The sequence below is a fragment of the Grampus griseus genome (genome assembly GCF_964374135.1).
Source record: "Grampus griseus genome assembly, chromosome: 1".
In the NCBI taxonomy this organism is placed as follows: domain Eukaryota; kingdom Metazoa; phylum Chordata; class Mammalia; order Artiodactyla; family Delphinidae; genus Grampus; species Grampus griseus.
Window position 1 is genome coordinate 69,393,667 of NC_139017.1, and position 25,478 is coordinate 69,419,144.

The 25,478-nt window shown below is 38.4% G+C and overlaps 1 protein-coding gene across 1 annotated transcript in view; it reads left to right on the forward strand.

The window, feature by feature from the left end:
- The window catches only part of SPTA1 (spectrin alpha, erythrocytic 1), a gene marked incomplete at both ends in the record, with an annotated part of 66,033 nt that overhangs the window by 13,200 nt on the left and 27,355 nt on the right, over positions 1 to 25,478 (forward strand). Inside the window, 15 exons of the mRNA XM_082663162.1 lie at positions 83 to 193; positions 1,515 to 1,592; positions 1,738 to 1,893; positions 3,232 to 3,436; positions 4,893 to 5,074; positions 10,013 to 10,256; positions 11,536 to 11,658; positions 13,248 to 13,465; positions 14,291 to 14,383; positions 16,098 to 16,235; positions 17,456 to 17,607; positions 18,244 to 18,430; positions 19,585 to 19,686; positions 24,089 to 24,180; positions 25,068 to 25,212. Of these exons, the coding sequence (XP_082519288.1) occupies positions 83 to 193; positions 1,515 to 1,592; positions 1,738 to 1,893; positions 3,232 to 3,436; positions 4,893 to 5,074; positions 10,013 to 10,256; positions 11,536 to 11,658; positions 13,248 to 13,465; positions 14,291 to 14,383; positions 16,098 to 16,235; positions 17,456 to 17,607; positions 18,244 to 18,430; positions 19,585 to 19,686; positions 24,089 to 24,180; positions 25,068 to 25,212 (2,226 nt within the window). The remainder of the gene's footprint in view (positions 1 to 82; positions 194 to 1,514; positions 1,593 to 1,737; positions 1,894 to 3,231; positions 3,437 to 4,892; positions 5,075 to 10,012; positions 10,257 to 11,535; positions 11,659 to 13,247; positions 13,466 to 14,290; positions 14,384 to 16,097; positions 16,236 to 17,455; positions 17,608 to 18,243; positions 18,431 to 19,584; positions 19,687 to 24,088; positions 24,181 to 25,067; positions 25,213 to 25,478) is intronic.

Below are 25,478 nucleotides of genomic sequence, written 5' to 3' on the forward strand. Positions count from 1 at the left end.
TACTCCTTTCTCAGAGATATTCCAAAGGGAATGTTTCCCACCAGTGAGGTACAGCTGGGATGTATCTTTCTGTCTTCTATAGGCCTTCCTGGAAAATGAGGACTTGGGAAACTCCTTGGGCAGTGTTGAAGCCCTTCTTCAGAAGCATGATGACTTTGAGGAAGCCTTTACTGCCCAGGAGGAGAAGATCACAGTAAGAAATGGGCCCTGGTTTCGGTATTGGGTTCATGTTTGTACATATCATCTCATATAATACCAATCCTTAGAATCACTCATAACTATCAGACATAACATGAGGGTTGTTCTTTAAAGAGAAAACATCCAGAAAAATAATCATACCCATATTTTATCAATACATTTGTATTCCACAAAACATATTTAGAAAGTTTTAAAGATTTTGAGCCATTTATATTTTCCGATGAAGTGCATGATTGTCTTATTTTTTCTGCAGTATAAGTAGAAACTATTGGATCCATATCCAACATAGAATCATAACTTAGAAGTTTGAATGTATTATTTACTTTTTATAGTTTTTCCCCTCTGATAATATCTCCATTTGGTTTTCTTTAGTAATATCTAGATATCTAAGTAGTATCTATTTTTTCCTGTATACCTTCATCTATGTGTTTCTCATTTAATGCTACTGTAGTCTTCTTGTGAACTGTAGGTACAATGTCCCAGAAAATGTCTTATGTCAATACATAAGCAAGTCTCAGAGAAGTGTGAGGAAGACTTTATTTGTCCAATCTACTGTATGTTCCCTAGGACAGTGCTGACTTTAACCTTGTACGTGTGCATGTATACCACCACCAGCAGCAACAACCACACTAAAAACAAAATTCCAAGTCTTCTCTGTTAATCTTCAGTCAGTACAGAGCTTAATATGGTCATTCCCAGTCCATATGCTTGTTAAGCTGATTTTCACTGGTAAAAGCTAACTGTGTAAAATAAATTACAGTTCATAAAATGCTATTGTTTATTTTAGATCATTTTCTTATTCCCAATCAATTAATCCATCCTAAGCCCTAGCAATTTTGGGAATCATGAATGAATATGAGTAAAAATTCATGTCTGTAATTTGTGACTCCATTCCCCATGTAGCTATAGATATAGATGTAGATAAAAGGATATATGATATATGATGGATGGAAGGATGAATAGATAGATAGATGATAGAGACTGGTGGCACTGGATGTGACTATATCAATAATGCTTCCTCTTAAAAATTTAAGACTAGATCAGATATTCACCTCGTAGTGACATCAGGATTCATTTACTGTAAACTAGATTAAAAAAAAATTGTGACATAGAGAAGGTAATTAACCTGCCTGAGATACAATACATTTTGAGATACAATTTATAACAGAAGTCAGAAGTAGGACCTAGATCTTCTGACCCTGAAACTTGTCTACTTCCGACATTGTCATGCTTCCTTTTTAAACAGTTAGCCAAACTGTGGCCACTTACTCAGTGGCCACTGAGGGAAAACCACTCCTTTTTTTTTCTTTTTCCAGACCTTAGACAAGACTGCAAGCAAACTGATTGATAATGATCATTATGATTCAGAGAACATTGCTGCTATCCGGGATGGGGTATGTCCAAGGTCCCCTATGTGCCTCTGCCTGCTTATGCACGGGATCAGGGAAAGGGTTAGAGCATGATAACCTTGGTGGGCAGTGAATCTCATGTATCCATATTTGATTTTGCTGACAGTGAGTTTGTTTATGTTTTTTGCAGCTGTTGGCCCGACAGAATGCTTTACGTGAAAGGGCTGCCACTCGACGCAGATTGCTGGAGGATTCATTGCTTCTGCAGCAACTGTATCAGGACTCAGATGACCTAAAGAACTGGATCAACAAGAAGAAAAAGTTGGCAGATGATGAAGATTACAAGGTAGGCAGGATTTGCAAACTACAGACCCTGGACATACTCATTGGGACTGAATTTCATAGAATTAGTCTTGGAACTGAAAGGACAATAGCGTTCAGCTGGTGAGCCTCATTTTATAGATGGAGAGACAGATACTCAGAGAAGGGCAATGACTCCTCCAAGACTGTACATCAAGTTTCTGGTTTTCCTACACCCTGTTGCCCATCACCCCTTTTCTCTGGCACAATTTCCAGTGGTCCTTAACAGAACGGAGAAAAGGAGGAACTCTCCTTATTTAGCCCTCTGTTGCCCTCTGCACGCTTATAGTAGGAAAATGTTGTGTCTAATCATAATGTACATTCAAGCTATCCGGAACTCAAAAGTAACCTAATGGTTTGATATAATATAGACTTATGTGGTTTTGTAGCTGGAAAGGAACAACTCCTTATTTTACAGATGAAGAAACCAAGGATCTGAATTGTGAAGTGAGTTGCCCAAGTTTAGCCAAGAATCAATGTTTAGAATGCAGTTTAACATAAGGGGTAGAAGCATGAATTCTTTTGGGAGAAGGTAAAAACTGGGCTTGAATTCTCTCCCTCTCCTGTCTTAGTTTGTTTGACTTTGAAAATATTCTGAATTATCTCTGAGCCATACATAGGTTTCTTTACCTTCTGCTTGTGTAAAACACATATTTTTCACTCACAATATAAACTATTATGCACACACATATATACTCACAAATTTTTGCATTTATAATCAGGGCTAGAATTAGTCTCTTGATTTCTAGGCCAATATCTATTCACAGTATTTACTTCTAAATATCATTTAGTCTTAAATGTATACCTCTGATGCTTTTGTTCTCACTTTTTTTTATAGAACTTTGAGCATCTAATCTGTACCTTTCATTCTGTAAAACTCAGCACTATGTGCTTGTGTTCTCCTGAGGAGTTATGATTCCAGTGTATGCAGGGTAAACAGATCTTCTGTATATGGGACAAAAGAATGGATGTTTCATATACTAGGACAGGAATGGAAAATAATCTCCATCTTTCATGACAGCTCTAATAGATTGTTAGTGCTTGCATGGGGTGTCGTATTTAAAATGGTCTTCAGACTATATCCAGACTCAACAGAAATAAATTCAGGGGTTGATTAGCCACGTCTGTCATTTGTATAGAGGAGGGATTGGTCACACAGTTTCCTAAGCCTCTTCTGCCTCTATACTTGGACTAGGACAGTTCTGCCTTATATCCTCTTCTTAGTTCAGTTAGATTTATAGTGAAAAGAAATTCCTGTCCTCAGAATGTCTGCCCCTCATTCTTCAAGGAATGGTTTTCCTTAATTGTTTTCATTTTGTCTCAGGATACACAGAACTTGAAGAGCCAGGTTCAAAAGCAGCAAGTCTTTGAAGAAGAATTGGCAGCTAATGAGATCCAGCTCAATAACATACAGAAAACTGGCCAGGAGATGATTGAGAGCAATCATTATGCCTCTGAAAGTGTGGATGCTCGTTTGAGTGAAGTTGCCAAACTCTGGACGGAATTGCTGGAGGCTACAGCACAGAAAGGTTAGAAGCAGAGCCTTGTTGAAAACAAATTCCTAAATTCTGAAACCCACCTTCTTCATCTTTACCACCTTGAGTTTACCTAGTGACTTCTATAAGAAGGGATGCTACTCATTTGTTTCCCTGTGTATTCCTGTATTGGTCAAGAAATTTAAAAATCTAACCTCAATTTATCACACTATATATTAGTGTGATAATATATCGCACTATATATTAATATAATCACACTATATATTAGTGTGATTAATATATCACACTATATATTAACACAATTTTATGTTTTCTTCATGTATGTAAGTCTTTTCAACTGAAATTACTTTTGTTTTCTTCACTTTTTTCTTCCTCTTGAATAAATATTCAGATACCATGAATTCAGTATTGGCTATGCACCTAAAACTAGTGTCCTTAAATTATATTATACATATTTTGGTTCTATAGATGAAACAAGGTTTTCTGACCCAGGGTATAAAATTAGACATTAAAATATTGTTGGTGCCCCATATGATGTTCCCATGATATTTTATTCTTATGAATAGGGCTTGATGACTTATTTTACCTATCTGAGCATGTTCAGGCTTTGCTGTAAGCTCTTAGAAAATTCCCATGTCTGCTTGAAGAGCCTCTACTTAAATTTAACTTCACCTTTTATTTTGGAAAATTAATCAATTGCCATGATTAACACCAATAATGAAGTTTCTCTGTCTATATCCCCCTTGTTATAAACATCATCTATAGACATGACTCTGCCCTGGTTATAGAAAAGATACATTATACTGATTTTGTCGGATGTCATCCTGATTTTTGGTTTAGGAAAAAAAAATTCAACTTGATTGTAACAATAAGTTGCTGCTACTCTACATCATAGTAATTGCTTCACAGAAATAACACAAATAATTGCTATAAGATCATAGAATAAAGAATTTAGCTGAGAAAAATGTGGATAATCAAGATATTCTCTGGAAGAAAAAATTGTAAGGCGTGGTTGGTGATGAAGGAGAGGCACTAAGAGAGGGGCCTAGCAAAGTTCTGAGAAAGATATTTAGGAAAAGACACTTCAAAATTTCAAACTGAGCCAACCCCAAGTTTTATACTTCTCTCAGAAAACGCAGTGTTTGTGTTTGAATCCCTTTGAAAAGGAGGTCTCAATAGAGAGTAACAAGTGACATGAAAATACCCAAGATAGTTAAAATCTAACATAGCAGCACTATACCTCAACAAGAAATGAACAAATCGTTTATCTTTGTTTTGCGAACACTACTATCTTCAAAAACAAATACAATCTGAATTCTACAAATTTATGATAATTTCTTATATAATCACATGTGAGACAGTTATACTTTTTCCCACTGGAGGGTCAAAATATTATATTGCTCCTTAAATTGATGTAACATGTATTAGCATATAATGAGGATCAGTTATGACAGTTATCAGTTATCTTATACTTGCTGTCTTTTCCTAGGGACTCAGTTATATGAAGCTAACAAGCAGCTGCAATTTGAAAATAATGCAGAAGACCTGAAGCACTGGCTGGAGGAGGTGGAATGGCAGGCTAGGTCTGAGGATTATGGGAAAGGTCTGGCTGATATACAGAATCTGCTCAGGAAACATGGCCTCCTGGAGTCTGCCATGGCTGCTCGTCAGGTTTGTTGCTAGCTAGCTCTTTGGCCAATTATAGGCCAACTCACCTGTATATGTTCTGAGCACACTGATCATACGTAATTATTGTTTAAAAAAAACAGAGAGAGAGCAGGAAACCAAAGGTAAAAATTCAAAACTTTTAGTTGGTCAACTACCTCTTTCCAATATCTCCTTTAATCCAGCCTTTCTCCTGGGTGTCTTGTGTCTTTTTTCAGAACCCCATGGCTGATGTAAGACTTTGTTGACTCTTCTAAATATAACACTGTACTCTCTATCCAAAAACCTGGGTTTTATATATAGACTTATTACTTACTAGTTCTGTGATATTTGGTGTATATTTTCACCTTTTCACACCTCTGTATCCTCACCTGTAAAATAAAAGTTTTTATAAAATTTCCTCTTTCTATTCTGGCATCCTGCAACTCAAAGTTTGAAAATATTTTTAATCGTACCATTTTTTTTCTTAAGAAAATTGAAACCCAGAGAAGTGAAGCAACTTCCCTAATGTCACAGAGAAAATTAATAGCAGGGCCAGGACTAAGAAGCAGATGTCTAGGCTCTTAGTCTCAGAGTTACCCACTGAAATCCCACCAGACTGTTAGTTTAAATAAATTTATCCAATACGTTTCTAGAGTATCGATACTGTATGTGAGTTTCTGGAGAACTCAGCAGAAATTCACTTCCAGCTGACTCAATCTCTCGTCCCAGGAATCCTAGCTTGTATTTAAAAATTATTCTGCTCTTCCCTACAAAGTCCCACTGATTTTTCCTGTTACAATACACTTTTATGATGTCTGCTCTTTGGTAACTCTTGGTTAAAAGGAAAAGACAGAATAATCTACAGAAAATAGAAATAAACAAAGCAAACCCAGTCACTTACATAGCTCTAGGTATGGCTTAATGGAGTTTGAAGTAAAAGGCTGGAGTTAGGAAAACCATATAAAGATAGCTTTGAAATCTACATGGAGGAAGAGAGTTTGGAACAGATTTTCAAAGAAGGGAAAAGAAAAGATTTGGTGAAAAGTAACTAAAAACATACAAAGAAGAGGAACAGCATGTGTAAACATGTAATAAGTAGGAGTATTTGACCCTAGTTTGGAATTTCAACCACCAGGAATTTGTTCTCCTGTTATGAAACACAAGCTCTTGTGCCCAACACACAGTGAGGCCCAACAAACTGAAATCTCAGAGTTTGGAGAAGAGAAAGGTTGATTGCAGGGCCATGCAAGAATGGGTGGCTTTGATTTCAGATGGTCTGAGCCTGTAGCAGCTTGGAGCAAGGTTTCGGTTCCCGGAGAGATGTTGAGGTCGGACTGAGGCAGTGAGAGCACTGAATCCTAGCCACTAGACAACCAGGGACCAGTGGCCAGTGACAAGGCCCTGGCCCATCAGCTGTGTAGAAATGAATTTCCACAGAGAGACGGCAAGTAGTGAAACAAGTAAAGTGTTTATTAGGAGGAAAATGAGTATGTGTGGGTAGACACACGGGTGGGCTCAGAGAGAGAGTCACGCCCTCGTGATAGTTTGAATCACTTATATGGGGCATTTCTTCTGGGTTTCCTTTGGCTAATCATCTTGCTTTTTCTGGTTCTGAGTCTATATTTGGTATATCTCAGTGTTCTCCCTTGTGTGCATGCACATCTCTTAGCCAAGATGGATTTTAGCAAAGAGGCCTATGGGTAGATTGACATCACCTACTATGGGGTGGCGCCCTCTTCCTTTCTACTTTCAGGGAGCCTTTCTGCACATGTGTAGTTTGGAAGGTCTCCTTGACTTCAAGAATGAGGAATATGTGGTTTTTTAGCTCTTACCTAGGCAGGGTTCAACTCCTCTCTTCTGCTATTTTGGAGTATCTGTCCACAGGGGAGAAACTGTCCAGCCTGGGGGCCATCTATCTTCTGCCTCAGCTTGAGCCCCAAAAAACCAGAACTCCCCAAAGGGTTTCAGCAAAGCATTTTTTTTTTTACATCTTTATTGGAGTATAATTGCTTTACAATGGTGTGTTAGTTTCTGCTTTATAACAAAGTGAATCAGTTATACATATACATATGTTCCCATATCTCTTCCCTCTTGTGTGTCCCTCCCTCCCACCCTCCCTATCCCACCCCTCTAGGTGGTCACAAACCACCGAGCTGATTTCCCTGTGCTATGCGGCTGCTTCCCACTAGCTATCTATTTTATGTTCGGTAGTGTATATATGTCCATGCCACTCTCTCACTTTGTCACACCTTACCCTTCCCCCTCCCCATATCCTCAAGTCCATTCTTTAGTACATCTGTGTCTTTATTCCTGTCTTACCCCTAGGTTTTTCATGACTTTTTTTTTCTTAGATTCCATATATATGTGTTAGCATACAGTATTTGTTTTTCTCTTTCTGGCTTCACTCTGTATGACAGACTCTAGGTCCATCCACCTCACTACAAATATCTCAATTTTGTTTCTTTTTATGGCTGAGTAATATTCCATTGTATATACGTGCCACATCTTCTTTATCCATTCATCCGATGATGGACACTTAGGTTGCTTCCATGTCCTGGCTATTGTAAATAGAGCTGCAATGTACATTTTGGTACATGACTCTTTTTGAATTATGGTTTTCTCAGGGTACATGCCCAGTAGTGGGATTGCTGGGTCGTATGGTAGTTCTATTTGTAGTTTTTTAAGGAACCTCCATATTGTTCTCCATAGTGGCTGTATCAATTTACATTCCCACCAACAGTGCAAGAGTGTTCCCTTTTCTCCACACCCTCTCCAGCATTTATGGTTTCTAGATTTTTTGATGATGGCCATTCTGATCAGTGTGAAATGATATCTCATTGTAGTTTTGATTTGCATTTCTCTAATGATTAATGATGTTGAGCATTCTTTCATGTGTTTGTTGGCAATCTATGTATCTTCTTTGGAGAAATGTCTATTTAGGTCTTCTGCCCATTTTTGGATTGTGTTTGTTTTTTTGTTATTGAGCTGCTTGTAAATTTTGGAGATTAATCCTTTGTCAGTTGCTTCATTTGCAAATATTTCCCCCCATTCTGAGAGTTGTCTTTTGGTCTTGTTTATGGTTTCCTTTGCTGTGCAAAAGCTTTGAAGTTTCATTAGGTCCCATTTGTTTATTTTTGTTTTTATTTCCATTTCTCTAGGAGGTGGGTCAAAAAGGATGTTGCTGTGATTTATGTCATAGAGTGTTCTGCCTATGTTTTCCTCTAAGAGTTTGATAGTGTCTGGCCTTACATTTAGGTCTTTAATCCATTTTGAGTAGCAAAGCATTTTTAAAGGCCAGGAGAGGGAGGGGGTATCGTGGGGGTATGTGATCAGCTCGTGCACAATTCTCTGATTGGTTGATGCTGAGCTAACATGGCAGTTAACATTATTAATCCTTCAGTTCCAGAAGGTCTGGGGGCTATGTGCTCATTATCATCAAGTATTCTAGTTAATTTCTTCCATTTGGTGCTGGTATTAGCATCTGAAGAAGTCAGGAAATATGCATCAGATACTATTACCTGGCAACTTCAAAGAGGAGCTAAAACAGAGGGTATGGGAGGGATCTGTCCTGGGAAGGCCCCATAGGATTCCCCTTGGTTACACTCCTAGTTGGAGTAGTGGCTAAGATATCATGCTTGCAAAAAAAAATTTTAGTTACGGACTATTAAAGCTGGAAAAGATCATGAATATTCTCTAGCCCAAAGTCCTTATTAGATCGATGAGGAAACTATTATGAAAACAGGTGAAGAGCTGGACAAAATGGCAATTGAGGAGCAGCCAAGTCTATCTCTTTAGTCTGAAGCCTCTTGCACTACATTAGCTTTCAACTAGTACAGTGGAACCATAATCATGATAACAATTATGATGTTTGAAAATCACTCTATTACACAATGATGTTTTTCAAAGTTAAAATGTCCTAAGAGTTGAGAACCGTTGGCTAGTAGGAGATTTTAATTTTAACTCTTTGTGGCGCCTTTATTTCTTTATGGAGAAGTGAGTATACATTTTAAGAAGCTATTGATGATCAATGGTTTGTTCCAAATTAAGAAGAGATAGATCAAAACCTGTGTAGGTTGAACACTGGATGGCAAAATAGAATAAGTAAAACCAATACCTGCTGCTCATCCATTTTTTGAAGAACTTCTCTTATCACCACCACCCCCATTCCAACAACAAAATGAAACAAGCAGACAAACAAAAATCTTGTGTTCTGTGCTCTTGCTAGACCAGTTACAGTTGACCTCATTAATAAAGATGAAACGAATCTCTCGTATGTATTTTACCATATAGTAATACGATTAAAATTTTATTTCTAGGAAGATCCTTCAAACTTCTGTTTCTATTTTCCTCCTTTCTCAGATACGACCCAAATGGGGACCATTATTTACTTAAATTCATACAACTAGTTAGTGGCCAAAGAAAGGCCTTTTAATTTTTCTTTCTGAGGTTCGGACATTTGTTTCTGTAACGTCACATTTCATCTCATAGGCATGGTTCCTGTTATGCAACAAACGTAAGCCTCAGAAATTTCCTTGTTATTTACAGTTCCAGCTCATTTTAAAGGGTGAGAAAGAGGCTGGAAAGGGAACTGGGATAGAAGAAGCCTCCTGCTGTTTTCTTTGGGGCCTCAATTTATCACTACTCCCAAACAAGCAAGCCTTTGTCGTTCTGGTTTCCCTGATTTCTTTGGCACATTCTACACATATTTTGTCCTTTCTAACACGTGGTTTCAGAACTACTTTCTTATAAACAGCCTTTAGCTTGAAGAATTGGTTCTTAGTGTAGCAAACTTTCCCACTCTATTTCACTGATTTGATTAGAAGTTTAAACATGAGTATGTATAGAGCTGATTCTCCTCATCACCACCCACCCCCCATCCTGCCCTCCATGCCAGATACCAAACTCTCATCCTTTTCTACTGAATGATGGGATTTTCTGACACCGATTCTATTTCTTCCTCAGGATCAGGTGGACACCCTCACAGACCTGGCAGCATATTTTGAAGAAATAGGCCATCCCAGTGCTGGGGACATACGGGCAAGGCAGGAGTCCCTGGTGTCTCGGTTTGAAGACCTGAAAAAGCAACTGGCCAACCGGAAGAATAAGCTCATCGACCTTCTCCTCCTGCACCAGATCTGCAGAGACACAGAGGATGAGGAGGCCTGGATCCAAGAGACTGAACCTTCTGCAGCTTCCACCTACCTTGGTTAGTACAGCCGTACAGCCCGAGCAGGCAGAGCCATAAGGAGAAGACCAAGGTCTGCAGATAGTTTGAGGGATCTGGGATCCAGTAGCAAAGTTTGCCCTCAGGTCTTTCTCCTTAGACTCTTGAACATTTTTCCTGCTTTCCAAAAAATAAAGATTTTTTAATAATTCATCCTGAGAAGTTTTCCTCCTAAAACCAGACATGAAAAATGCTGTGAATTTAAGGCCTCTGGGAAGAGCTAAAGTAACCATCATTTTGCTACTTGCTCTAAGTTATTGCCAAGGTCCTTGGCTGAGCGGTCATGGTTAGCGTTTGAGGTCACAAGTGTTTTTGTTTATATTGTCAGTGACTCCCTTTTATAAGGGGAGCTATCACAAGGATATGTATGAGCTATTACAAGGATAAAAGGGGTGAAGCAGCAGATAAAGTACATAATTTCCTTTCCTTTGGAATCAGTCAGTCCACCATTGTTAGTGCCAGGACACTTGCATTGAAATACAGAAAAAAGTGCACATAAATATAATGCAAACTTAATATACATGTATTGGGTACATCTGTGAGAGGCTGGATCATATGACAACAGAGGGGTTAGTCTGGGAAAATATCCTAGAACAGAAAAGATCTCTTTGAGGGAGAGACAGGCATAGAGGGTTTCTGGAGACATTTAGTGTGAACTATATGGAAGAAAATTTTGGAGGAAAGAGAGTTGAGGTGTGGACGGGAGACAGGGAGGATGAAGTAGACAGCTGGAACTGGGGACTTTAGAAGCAGGAAATTAACGGTACATAGTATTTATTATGTGCTTGTTAGTGTTAACCAACGAGTGAGACACTTTTTGTAAGTTATGTCTAATCTTTACAAAGAAAACTACAAAACAGTTATTTTTAGTTTAGAGGACTTAATAATTTTCTGGCATCCATAAAAATAAGCAAGTAGAAGATCCTGCTTTTTATACCACAGTATATTGAAAGAAAATTGGTTGCATGAAATTATTGGAAGTTTGAGCTGAAGAGTTACGTGCCTTTCTACTTATCATCCAAAGAGAAGAGTGATTTATTCATTGTCTTTTGTAGAATAATGCATTTTCTTAGTACAAAGAGGCAAGGGGAAGAACAAAGCTGAGCAGAGTTAATTCAGACAAACAGCATAAATTTTAGGAAGCCCACTTAATGAACTTCACTGGGAAGAACTTGTAGGTCCAAGAGTTAAAAAGAAGTACAGTAGCTTCTTATTATTCTGTGTACTACAACAACGACCTTGAAATTATTTTTATCTCTAGGCAAGGACCTGATTTCCTCCAAGAATCTTCTGAACAGACACCAAGTCATCCAGGATAATATTGCCAGCCATGAGCCACGCATCCAAGTGATAACAGAGAGGGGAAACAAAATGGTAGAGGAAGGTATGTATGATTCAGATTGAATTGACCTGTCATCACTGTGCCAGATTTATGAGAAGTTTTTTTTTCAATTTTAGGGCTTCATTCCCTTATCTACTTTGATACTTTTACCTGTATAATTTTCCTTCTGCATGAAGTTCCTCTAACATTTCCTGTAGTGAAATCCTGCTAATAATAAATTCTCTGGGCTTTTATTTTGGTCTAAAAGACTTCCTTTTGCTTTCATTTTTGAAACATATTTTCACTGAATATAAAATTCTTGGCTGATATTGTCTTTCTCTGAGCATTTTAAAGATGCTGCTGCACTGTCTTCTGACTTGCAGAGTTTCTGGTGAGAAGTCTTCTCTCATTACTATCTTTGCTCCTTTGTAGGTAAGGTCTTTCTTCCCTCTGACTCTTTTATCCCTGGTTTTCACCAATTTGCGCCAATTTGATTACAGTATAACTTGGTGTAGTGGTCTTTGTTTCTTTAGCTTTGCAATCGTTGAGCTTCTTGGATCTGCTTTCTTATGGTTCTTCCAGGGACGTTTTTATTCTGGAACTAATTTAGAGACTAGTTCACTACTAAGGTATAACCCTTCTGAGGATACTACCTCATGTATTATAATATCTTTCCACTTTGGTGGGAGCTAATTTTAATTATTCACAGTCCTATGTGACCTTAGGAGTTTTTTGGCCTACTGCTTTCCAGTCTTCTTTTCCTTACCCTTGAAGAGCTTCCTGACACATGTGTGCAAAGGAGTAATCAGTCACATACTTCATGGGACCTCTATGTGTATCCCCAAAACTCCATCCCCAGTACAGCACCCTTCTCAGTACTCTGCTCCACAAGCTCTAGCTGTCTTGTCTTCCCCCAACTCTGATCTCTGTCTCCTCAGAATGGTGTGATTGCTAGTTCTATTTGGGCTAGTCCTCCCAGCACTGCAGTCTACAGACTGCCCCAGGCATAAACTGTGGCAGTCATAAGGCATAGCTCATTTCTTTCCCTTCTCTCAGGAGTCACACTCCTCTGCCTATCTTCTGAAAATCATTGTTTCTTACACTGTGTCTTGTTTTCTAGTTGTTTAGGATGGGAGAACAATTCCTGCAGTAATAAATCTTTTATGGGTAAAAATGAAAATCTGCTGGTTGATTTTTGCTGACACGTCACTGTATTTTCTTGGTTTATCTGTGGAGGTGTTCACCAAATTCTAAAAAACATACTTAACACAATCCTAAGAATGAATTTTAATTCATTGATATTAAAAAAAAAAGAAATGAAAATCTGCTGAATTTTTTGCTTAAGCTAGAGAATACACATTTTTGGAACTCTGAGCAGTACCCACACATAGCTATTTTGTTTTCAGTCTGTATATCAGAGATTGTACCACCCAATTCACCACCACACATATACCCTATCCCCCATTAGCATCTATTGATGCTTAATCTCACTTATGACATCCCAGTTCCCAGGAACTTAGGTGAAATGTCACATTGACTACATGCAGCATCATTCTCATGGCTCCCTTTCTCTCTCCCAGCTCACCAAAAGGATTAAAGTATAGTGGATATTAACGAGGGTAAAATTCTCCTTTTCTATAACTACTCTATAGGACACTTTGCTGCAGAAGATGTGGCCTCTAGGGTCAAGAGTTTGAATGAGAATATGGAATCTCTCCAGGCTCGAGCTGCTAGACGGCAGAATGATCTTGAAGCCAATGTCCAGTTCCAGCAATACCTAGCTGACCTGCATGAAGCAGAAGCATGGATTAGAGAGAGGGAACCTATAGTAGACAACACTAACTATGGGGCTGATGAAGAAGCAGCTGGGGTAAGGTGGGCACAGGGAAGGATACTGTCTAGTACTCACCAAATTAGTACCAAATTAGAACCTGATTAGATTGTGTGACAACTACAGGTTTTCTCAGATTTTTCGGAGTTTCCAGAGTGATAACCTTTGGCCTTCATCTGCTGGGATAACCTGAGTTAACAGAAATCCCAAAAGATACACCACATTTTCCTAACCCCACAGAGAGCCATAGTTCTTAGAGATTATCTAAGCCCAAAAAGGCATGACCAGACATCTATGCCTGTCTTGGTCCCATCCTAAATTTCCCAGACTGAGCTTGGGATTTCACAAACCAACCATAGTTTTAACACATATTTAATTATTTTATTGTAATAAAGCCAGGCAGACAGACATGTTGGGGCAAGAAGAACTTCTAAGGTCATAATTACCCTTTATATCCATTTCTTTGTTTTGCTCATTGTCCTATGGTCAGCCAGTATAGTATTTCACAAACCCTATGCACTAGAAATACTTGACATGGGCATCTAAAGTTATGCCAATATTTAATCCTACAAAGCAATGTTTTCAGCAGTATCCTCTTTCAGCTGTGATATGTATTGAGAAAACACTTGTGCAATTTGACTTTATTTTGATTAAAGCAAATATATTGATATTGTTGTTCATTTAACTCTTATTTTCTTGATACTTGCAAATTTAGAGTTAAAAAATTTATTATATGTGGAGAGTGTCTCTTACCAGGAATTAGGACAATAAGTATAACACAAAACAATAGTTGAAACACTCCCCAGGGATGCTTAGTGTTCTTCCTGTGTTTGCTTCTGATGATTTTCCCATCAACAAATTCAGGCTCTTCTAAAGAAGCATGAGGCCTTTCTAGTGGATCTGAAGGCTTTTGGAAACAGTATGCAAGCTCTTCGGGATCAGGCAGAAGCCTGCCAGGTAAGAAGGACTTAGGTATGACAAGAATCACATTCTCCACCACAGAGGAAAAGGAATTAGGAGATTCTCTTTGTTACCAGTTTTTACTTTACATGGTCCAGGAAGCAACTGCAATAGAAAATAATAAGTCCTGTGATCTTTAGGCAGGCGCTGTGGCATCTTTGTAGCACCTACGGAGATTTAGTTTATAAGAATTTCTCAGTAAGTATTATCATTTATTCACTGGTATATTATTTTTTTGCTTTCCTTTTTCATTTTATACTTTCATTCTCTGTCTTTTCCTATTTCTTTTATTTGCATCTCTCCTCTTATATTCCCTCCTGATTTATTTCCTCCCTTTCTTAGTTTTTTTTATACTGACACTTATTAAATGTCTACCATGTGCAAGCATGAATAAAAAATAATCCTGATTTGAAGGAAAATTACAATCTATTAGGTCATAAATTTTAACAAATAATTGTATATAATAGATATATGAACAGGAAAAAGAATCTCAAAGAAAGGAGTGTTTCATTCTTTTGAAATGAGAGTGCTGGAGGATAGGAAAATCTTCATAGCTGAGGCAAACCAGTTTATTTTTTTTAAGGGTAGTTTACTATGCAGATAATGAGAAGAAGGGCTCTTCTAGTGAATAAGCTATGAGAGCAAATGCACTGAAGCACAAAATAATCAAGTGTATTTGGGAAATGGGAAATGCAAAGGACTGAGAATGTGAGAATGGCTAGACTGCAAGGTGAAAATAAGTGTCCTGAAGAGTGATGGGAGCTGCAATCAACTAAATGATATGGGTATCTCCTAGTATAGTGGAAGCAACAGAGACACACTTCTCACATTCAAGAAATTCTGTCTTATGAGGGGCTCTGAATCCATACACTGGGAGTAGAAAAGACATAGACTCACTCTGTCAAGTCAATATATATTTACAGAGCTTTGGTGCTGTGCCTTCCTCAAGCTCTGCACAGTGGGTGCCTACACAAAAACAGGTGGATTTATGAATTGTAAGTTATGAGGAAGCAGTACTTAAAGGATACAAAATCAGAAGGATATGTAAGGGGAAGTACATCTTCAGCTCCAATCTGAAGAAGGTGTGGGCCATTGCTTATGAAGAGGGATTATATTTTGTTCATTCTCTCAGAGATATGATATTTGGGAAAAATGAAAATCAGAGAAGACCATACCTTAGAGGACAGGTTAAAAAGGAGAGAGAGACAAGATATTTGATCTCAGTTTATGTTCTCAATTTTTAAAATTCTGTGGCCTTTCCTGTGTTGTAGATCACTCATCTCTAAAAAAGAAAGTCCACGGTTGTTTGACAAATGCTTTAAAGACCCAGGGAATGGAGAAGGTGATGAGAGACAGTGGGTCTCTCACTTTCTCAAAAACTTTTCTGGAACATGGATGCATACAATCCTTTATTGCCTGCTTAAGAACTGGTAGTTTAGAGCATTTAATATGTTTTTGAAAACTTACATTCTTACTTGCTCACTCTGTGTTCATATTTCCCAGCCCACCTGTCCCCTGAGAAGTGTTAGGATGGAACGATATCTCTGAAGATGGCATATTGCAATAGCTCTGTTACTGGCAGCCATGTAAGAGATTTCAGCCAGGGGCTCCTCTCTCCTGCAAGGTGCAGGGATGGCCCACCATGGGTAGGCTGTACAGGGAAATCTTTCCTATGGGTGACTGGCTTGTTCTGTTTACTGTTTTTGTTCAGCAACAACAGGCTGCACCTGTGGAGGAAGCTGCTCGAGAAGAGAGGGTTGTGGCCTTATATGACTTCCAGGCCCGCAGCCCCCGAGAAGTCACCATGAAGAAAGATGATATCTTAACACTGCTCAGTTCCATCAACAAGGTGACTTTCCCTTCTACCTTTCTCCCCATCAACAGGGTGGCTCTTGCAGTCAACTCTCCCAACCCTGCCAGATACCCATATTTTAACCAGCCAATATTTTTCTATTTCTCTCTCTCTTAAATAACCATAATTTATTGAGCAGTATCTTTCCTTCAGTTGCTGTGTAGGATCCTGTACATATCTTTTGAGATTATAATACCAATTTTACAGTTAACAAAGTGAGGACTCAACGAGCTTAAGTAACTAGCCCAAAGACATGTAAGCCATGAGTGACAATTCTGTAATATGTTTACAGAATTAAACTGCCTCTTTCTTCTCATCTTTCCTTGCTCTTCTGACCCAGTGTTCCTAGTAATGGAACAAAAATGGCTGGTGTTAAGAGGAGCCTGTTCAAGGAGAAGTCTTTTGCCAACTTAGATTTTCTTTAGCCCTTATGACTGTGAGAATACTGACAAAGTATTGTCTAGGATTTTAAATATATTTCTCATAAGAGCATGAGAAATATTTTTATATTCTAATGCTTCATTAATCTCCAAAAATGATTGAGAAGAAAAAAGAGAGCTTGGGATTTGTTACTCTGAGGCCAAGTAATTTTTTTAGAGAAGCAAGAATTTTATTATCAAATAAGCTGTGTTCCAGTCCTCTTTTCTCTTTGCTCAGTCTTCTTCATTTCACCACATTATTCTCTGAGGATGTTAACTCCAGAGCAGTTAGTATAGCAACCCTCCTGTGGAGATCAAGGTCATACTTAAGCATAAAGCATTTGCATAGGTGAATTTCAGGGCAACACACAATTTTTAGGGGCTCTGGGAGAGGGATGGTGAGAAGTTATTATACAATATTGTCATATACAGGTGCTTCACCCACAAAAAGCCCAGTTCAGTCCTGGCCCTATGGGTTTTTTGTGAATTCCTAGTGGACAAAATGCCCCATCATGAAGAGAATGGCTGTCAGTTTTTGAAAACCTCATCAAAGTTAAGGATCTAACATCAAATATCAGATTCCTTGATTTAAGAGGCTTATCTCTGCACTTCCTGCAACTTCTGATGTATGTTCTTTGTAATATATAAACATTATATGCTACCCATAAGCAATGGTTTGCTTCTTCTGGCCATCAGCCTGTCCCTTTGCCTAGAGACTTAGTTATGAGGGTTAAAACTTCTCCTATATGTGGCTTTTCCAAGAACTAAGGAAGAAATGGGGATTTTCTCTCCCTTTAGGACTGGTGGAAAGTGGAAGCTGATGATCAGCAGGGCTTTGTGCCAGCTGTCTACGTCAGGAAACTTGCCCGTGATGAGTTTCCTATGCTCCCGCAACGGAGGCGAGAAGAACCAGGCAACATCACCCAGCGTCAGGAACAGATTGAAAACCAGTGAGTTCTGAAGGCTGGAGAACAGAACAGTGTTTGGCCAAACATTCCAGATTGGTCAAAAACACGTCTTACGATTCTATATCTGTTAGATTAAGGATGCTTTGCAAATTCACAGATTTTAAGAGCTGAAAGTTAACTTAGGGTAATTCAAACCCTTTACTTTTTAAATGAGGAAAGGGAACCCCAGAACCATTAAGTCAAGTGCCAGAGGTCAGACACATATTAGGGTCACGTATTCTGACTCCCTGCCTGGCAATCTTTCACTCTTTCAAGGTTATCAAAAGGTCTTCTGACTTTTGTGTGAACTTTGTTTACTATGCCAGGCTACTTCATATCCAGTTGTCAATAGGAATGTGAGATTTTCACTTCTATAGAATGAGGAAGGCGTATTGACAGTCATACTGTTGGAACATTGACATTTTTATTGTTTTTAAATGGAACACTTTTTTCTCTCTCTTCTCAATGCTATTTTCCTTCCATCTTTATTTCCTCTTCTCTTTACTGTTTTCTTTTGATTTTTTCCTCCCTCTCATTTTTGTCCCTTTCATTCTCCCCCTTTCTCACCCTGCTTCTACTCTTCTGTGTTTTCTCCATCTCTTATTCCACATTTCCCATTCTCTTTGTTTCTCCACCCAGGTACCTTTCTCTCCTGGATCGGGCAGAACAACGCAGACGTCATCTATTGCAACGTTACAATGAGTTTTTGCTGGCCTATGAGGCAGGAGACATGCTGGACTGGATCCGAGAGAAAAAGGCAGAAAACAGCGGGGTGGAATTAGATGATGTTTGGGAGCTGCAGAAAAAGTTTGATGAGTTCCAAATGGTGAGAAAGAAGAACCAACTCCTCTAGACAGCTTTACGAGGGTTATCATCCTTTCCTTTTACCCCATATCTCCTCCTTAGTAACTCCTTAATTTCATATTTGCTAAATATCCTCCCCCAAACTACTGAGACTTCCACATTTCAAATATTTCTCTGGGTATTACAAGTGGAAGGAAAATGCAGAGGAAACTAGTCACCCTGACTTTGCAGCCTGCATTTCCTGCCACTCCCACATCCTACTGGAAGTGCTGGTCCCCCAGAATCTTTACAACTTGTCCTATACTGTCTTTTGTTCCTGCTTCCCAGGTTGAGATGGGGTGTTGTGAGACTCTTGCAAGGTCTAATTATGGGACAGAAGTTTGGATGGAAAGGTGGGAAGAACAACCTGACTTTACAACCAGACAATTTCTAATTTTCTGCCTACCTAAAACCTTTCCATTCTCCTTTATTCTCTCAGATCCATTCTATTATTTTAACTAGCAATTAGTATAAACTACTTCCTTCTTTCTTTTCCATATGGTACTTTCCTTACACATGGAATACAAAGCTATACAAAGCTATCGATCAATCGATAGATAAAGATAAAGTACATATGGAGACAGAGAGAAGTGAAAGAAAGGAAAGGGGAAAAAAAAAGGGTACAATTTATAAAACAATACCAAGAATGAGACTTCCATGAGAAAACTCATTAAAAGGCCATTGCATAGTGAAATAAGCAATGTCATCACCATAGATGTGGTGATGAGTTCCCTAGAGCTGCTACAACATCTTAATATAAGCAAATTGCAACTCAGACAATGAAATTCTACAAAAAGTGAAGGAATTTGTATTGGTAGAAAGAACATTACGTGGCTCAGGTATAGACCCCTTTGATGGTATAATTTAATCCAGGGAGAAATCTAGGAAAATTAATGTGCTCCATAATCCATATAAATAACAGCTCTCTTGTCATGTTTTTGATAGCCACTGGGTATCAGGGAGTTTAAAGGTACTCTTCTTTGTGGCAGACTGGAGGAAGGCAGTTTGCCGTGTACTGCAAATGTGGTTAGCAATACGTTTTAACCTGTAGCCAAGTCGGGGCAAAGATGAGCAGGTAAGTATGAAAGACTCTTGAGAAGGGGATTTATACTGCTTTGGATACATTTTCCCACCTAGGATTTGAAGACCAATGAGCCTCGGCTGAGGGATATCAACAAGGTGGCTGATGATCTTCAATTTGAAGAGCTTCTGACACCAGAAGGAGCTCAAATACAGCAGGTAACTATGGCTCCTTCTTTCTTCTCATTACCAGGTTTGGGGAATCTTCATTTCATTTTAAAATGCTTAATTTCATATCCTGAAGATCAACTAGAACATGCAGAAGGTAATGGCAGTATGGAGCTAACTACAGGAAAGGTCAAAGGAAATAGTTCAGATAGTCCAGCCATGTATCCATTTTAACTGATCTGAAATCTATAAATTGCCACACACACCCCCCATCGCCCCAAGAAATTCAGTGATCAAATGCATGAATACAAAGAAAAGGCAGATAAAGGAGCTATGACAGTGCGAAGTGGTTAATCAAGAAAGTTTACTGGAGGAGATACTCTGGTAAAATCTGATGAAAGAAGAATATAGGTAGTAGAGATGGGGGAGAAGGCATTCTAGACCTGACTCAGATTTGGACTTGCGGTTCCATAAGAGATGTAATGAATTAATAGAATGTCTAGTCCAGTTCTCTGAGTCATCATAAACCAGTGAGGATGAATTCTCTGCCTCCTTTTGTGGTAATTGACCTGGGGTAAGAGTGAGAAGGAAAGTGCATAGGAACAATTTGCTTACTCTCTACAGTAAAATAGGGCTCTAAGAAGCTACCTGGTTTAGTCATTTCAAGACGCAGAATGGTATTATATTTCTCACAGAGAAAGGTAATACCTTCTAACTACCAAGGCAACACTTTCCACTCACTTTTCAGAGGCTGTAATGTATCTCTGTGGCAGCCAATAGCAATTGCTGCTCTAAGGTTCATTGTTCCACCCTAGAACATCAGTTTCGGAAGAAAACTAATTCCTTTCTTAGCTACAGTGGCATAGATGAGACCCAAGTTCAAGCTATCCAAGAAAGAAAGAAACCTGTGCATTTTGTAAAGGAGATAAGATGAAAACAACCAGGGTTTAAGCCCCATCTAGTCTTTTTTTAAACATCTTTACTGGGGTATAATTCCTTTACAATGGTGTGTTAGTTTCTGCTTTATAACAAAGCAAATCAGTTATACATATACGTATGTCCCCATATCTCTTCCCTCTTGCATCTCCCTCCCTCCCACCCTCCCTATCCCACCCCTCTAGGTGGTCACAAACCATCAAGCTGATCTCCCTGTGCTATGCGGCCACTTCCAACTAGTTATCTATTTTATGTTTGGTAGTGTATATATGTCAATGCCACTCTATCACTTTGTCCCAGCTTACCCTTCCCCTCCCCGTATCCTCAACTCCATTCTCTAATAGGTCTGCATCTTTATTCCCGTCTTGCCCCTGGCTCTTCATGACCTTTTTTTTTTCTTTTTTAGATTCCATATATATGTGCTAGCATACAGTATTTGTTTTTCTCTTTCTGATTTACTTCACTCTGTATGACAGTCTCTAGGTCAATCCACCTCGCTACAAATAATTCCGTTTCATTCTTCTTTATGGCTGAGTAATATTCCATTGTATATATGTACCACATCTTCTTTATCCATTCACCTGTCGATGGGCATTTAGGTTGCTTCCGTGTACTGGCTACGGTAAATATAGAGCTGCAATGAACATTTTGGTACATGACTCATTTTGATTTATGGTTTTCTCAGGGTACATGCCCAGTAGTGGGATTGCTGGGACGTATGGTAGTTTTATTTTTAGTTTTTTTAAGGAACCTCCATACTGTTCTCCATAGTGGCTGTATCAATTTACATTCCCACCAACAGTGCAAGAGTGTTCCCTTTTCTCCACACCCTCTCCAGCATTTCTTCTTTGTAGATATTTTAATGATGGCCATTCTGACTGGTGTGAGATGATATCTCATTGTACTTTTAATTTGCATTTCTTTAATGATTAATGACATTGAGCATTCTTTCATGTGTCTGTCGGCAATCTGTATAGCTTCTTTGGAGAAATGTCTAGTTAGGTCTTCTGCCCATTTTTGGATTGGGTTTTTTTTTTTTTTTTTTTGATATTGAGCTGCATGAGTTGCTTGTATGTTTTGGAGATTAATCCTTTGTCAGTTGCTTCATTTGCTAATATTTCCCCCCATTCTGAGGGTTGTCTTTTGGTCTTGTTTATGGTTTCCTTTGCTGTGCAAAAGCTTTGAAGTTTCATTAGGTCCCATTTGTTTATTTTTGTTTTTATTTCCATTTCTCTAGGAGTTGGGTCAAAAAGGATCTTGCTGTGATTTATGTCATAGAGTGTTCTGCCTATGTTTTCCTCTAAGAGTTTGATAGTTTCTGGCCTTACATTTAGGTCTTTAATCCATTTTCAGTTTATTTTTGTGTATGGTGTTAGGGAGTGTTCCAATTTCATGCTTTTACATGTACCTGTCCAGTTTTCCCAGCACCACTTATTGAAGAGGCTGTCTTTTCTCCACTGTATATTCTTGTCCCCTTTATCAAAGATGAGGTGACCATATGTGCATGGGTTTATCTCTGGACTTTCTATCCTGTTCCATTGATCTATATTTCTGTGTCTGTGCCAGTACCATACTGTCTTGATTACTGTAGCTTTGTAGTATAGTCTGAAGTCAGGGAGCCTGATTCCTCCAGCTCCATTTTTCTTTCTCAAGATTGTTTTGGCTATTCGGGGTCTGTTGTGTTTCCATACAAATTGTGAAATTTTTTGTTCTAGTTCTGTGAAAAATGCCACTGGTAGTTTGATAGGGATTGCATTGAATCTGTAGATTGCTTTGGGTAGTAGAGTCATTTTCACAATGTTGATTCTTCAAATCCAAGAACATGGTATATCTCTCCATCTGTTTGTATCATCTTTAATTTCTTTCATTAGTGTCTTATAATTTTCTGCATACAGGTCTTTTGTCTCCTTAGGTAGGTTTATTCCTAGATATTTTATTCTTTTTGTTGCAATGGTAAATGGGAGTGTTTTTTTAATTTCACTTTCAGATTTTTCATCGTTAGTGTATAGGAATCCAAGAGATTTCTGTGCATTAATTTTGTATCCTCGTACTTTGCCAAATTCATTGATTCACTCTAGTAGTTTTCTGGTAGCATCTTTAGGATTCTCTATGTATAGTATCATGTCATCTGCAAACAGTGACAACTTTACTTCTTCTTCTTCCAATTTGGACTCCTTTTCTTTCTTTTTCTTCTCTGATTGCTGTGGCTAAAGAGGAAATCAGAAAATACCTAGAAACAAATGACAATGAAAACACAACGACCCAAAACCTATGTGATGCCGCAAAAGCAGTTCTAAGTGGGAAGTTTATAGCAATACAATCCTACCTTAAGAAACAAGAAACATCTCAAATAAACAATGTAACCTTACACCTAAAGCAATTAGAGAAAGAAAAAAAAAAAAGAAACCCAAAGTTAGCAGAAGGAAAGAAATCATAAAGATCAGATCAGAAATAAATGAAAAAGAAATGAAGGAAATGATAGCAAGGATCAATAAAACTAAAAGCTGGTTCTTTGAGAAGATAAACAAAATTGATAAACCATTAGCCAGACTCATCAAGAAAAAAAAGGAGAAGACTCAAATCAACTGAATTAGAAATGAAAAAGGAGAAGTCACAACTGACACTGCAGAAATACAAAGGATCATGAGAGATTACTACAAGCAACTGTGTGCCAATAAAATGGACAACCTGAAAGAAATGGACAAATTCTTAGAAATGCACAACCTTCCGAGACTGAACCAGGAAGAAGCAGAAAATATGAACAGACCAGTCACAAGCACTGACATTGAAACTGTGATTAAAAATCTTCCAACCAACAAAAGCCCAGGACCAGAAGGTTTCACAGGCGAATTCCATCAAACATTTAGAGAAGAGCTAACACCTATCCTTCTCAAACTCCTACAAAAAATAGCAGGGGGAGGAACACTCCCAAACTCCTTCTATGAGGCCACCATCACCCTGATACCAAAACCAGACAAGGATGTCACAAAGAAAGAAAACTACAGGCCAATATCACTGATAAACATAGATGCAAAAATCCTCAACAAAATACTAGCAAACAGAATCCAACAGCACATTAAAAGGATCATACACTGTGATCAAGTGGGATTTATCCCAGGAATGCAAAGATTCTTTAATATATGCAAATCCATCAACGTGATACATCATATTAACAAACTGAAGGAGAAAAACCTATGATCATCTCAACAGATGCAGAGAAAGCTTTCGACAAAATTCAACACCGATTTATGATAAAAGCCCTCCAGAAAGTAGGCATAGAGGTAACTTTCCTCAACATAATAAAGGCCATATATGACAAACCCACAGCCAACATCGTCCTCAATGGTGAAAAAGTGAAACCATTTCCACTAAGATCAGGAACAAGACAAGGTTACCCACTCTCACCACTATTATTCAACATACTTTTGGAAGTTTTAGCCACAACCATCTAGTCGTTAGAAACCACTGAGCTGTCTGAGTTAGCTCCCTAGCTAAAGTCTGTGTTTGCCTCTTTCAGGAGTTGAATGCCCGCTGGAGGTCCTTGCAGAGGCTGGCAGAGGAACAGCGCCAGCTGTTGGGCAGTGCCCATGCTGTCCAAATGTTTCACAGGTAAGAATTTTACCTGAAAAGCAATGCTACTCTAGAACCCACTCAAGAACTGCCAATTCTACTTAGTATAGTAGATCCCTAGCTATAAATTTAATCCTTCTTCCTGGAAAAATCGGAAATCAGGCGCTTCAGTAGTAGATTCTTCACTTGGCACATAGGCTACTCCCAGACAACCAACTTCAATTTTCTAGTACCTAGGCTTGGGCCCTGGTACATACATAATTAGCAGTCTTTATATGTTTGCATGATAGTGAATGAAAATTGAAGTTGAAACAAGAGGTTTAAGTAATTACATTTCTGAACTAGAAGTAGACAGTAGAGGGCAAGAAACATCACATTGACTCTAACTGTTGATTCAACAATTTTTTTTATGTTTGACTTCCAAATCTGTGTCTACACTAAGAAACACACACAACTAATTAAGCAAACAAATGAATGAACAAGACTAATGAAAACCAAACACCTTTACTGTGTATAAATGTATTTTTGAATATTCAGAAATGGGAAAACTGAAATTCAGACAGGTCTTGTTTAGAATGGCTTAAGATGGAAAATCATGAAACATAACAGTTAAGCATGGAGCTTTGCCATCAGGCTACCTGGTTGAAAGTTAGGCTCCACCATTTGGCAGTGGTATAACCTTGAAACAATAGTTTACTTCTTTTTTTGTTTTTTCTGCTTAGCCTCTTAAGCTTTAGTTTTCTCATATGTAAATGGGACTGGTAATAGTAACTAGGCCTCAAGTAGTTGTTGTAAAGATTAAGTACACCTAAGTTCTATCACATTACAAAGGATGATGATGATGGTAGTGATGACTTCTTTGTGAACTCAGCTAGTCTGCCTCTAGTATGCCTATTATTCTTAAACTCTTCACTCTCGTGTACCAGAGAAGCAGATGACACCAAGGAACAGATTGAGAAGAAGTGCCAGGCCCTCAGTGCTGCTGACCCTGGCTCAGACTTGTTCAGTGTTCAGGCCCTTCAGCGACAGCATGAGGGCTTTGAGAGAGACCTCATACCCCTGGAGGAAAAGGTGAGACGTGCTTTTAAGCTTTTCTAACACGTTCATCTTCATATTTATACCTATTAATGTCCTTTTCTTTGGTTTTATTGTCGAGTCTCTTATTCTTATAGTTTTATCCTACTCCATACTTGTACTTTTATCTTATTCCATACTCATAATTTTACCTTGTCCCTAAGGCAAGTCCACTAAGAGGGCATGCCCCAGAACCATTCACATGGAGGGAAAACTTTTTAAATTGTTGAAAATTATAGTTGATTTACAATGTTGTGTTAACT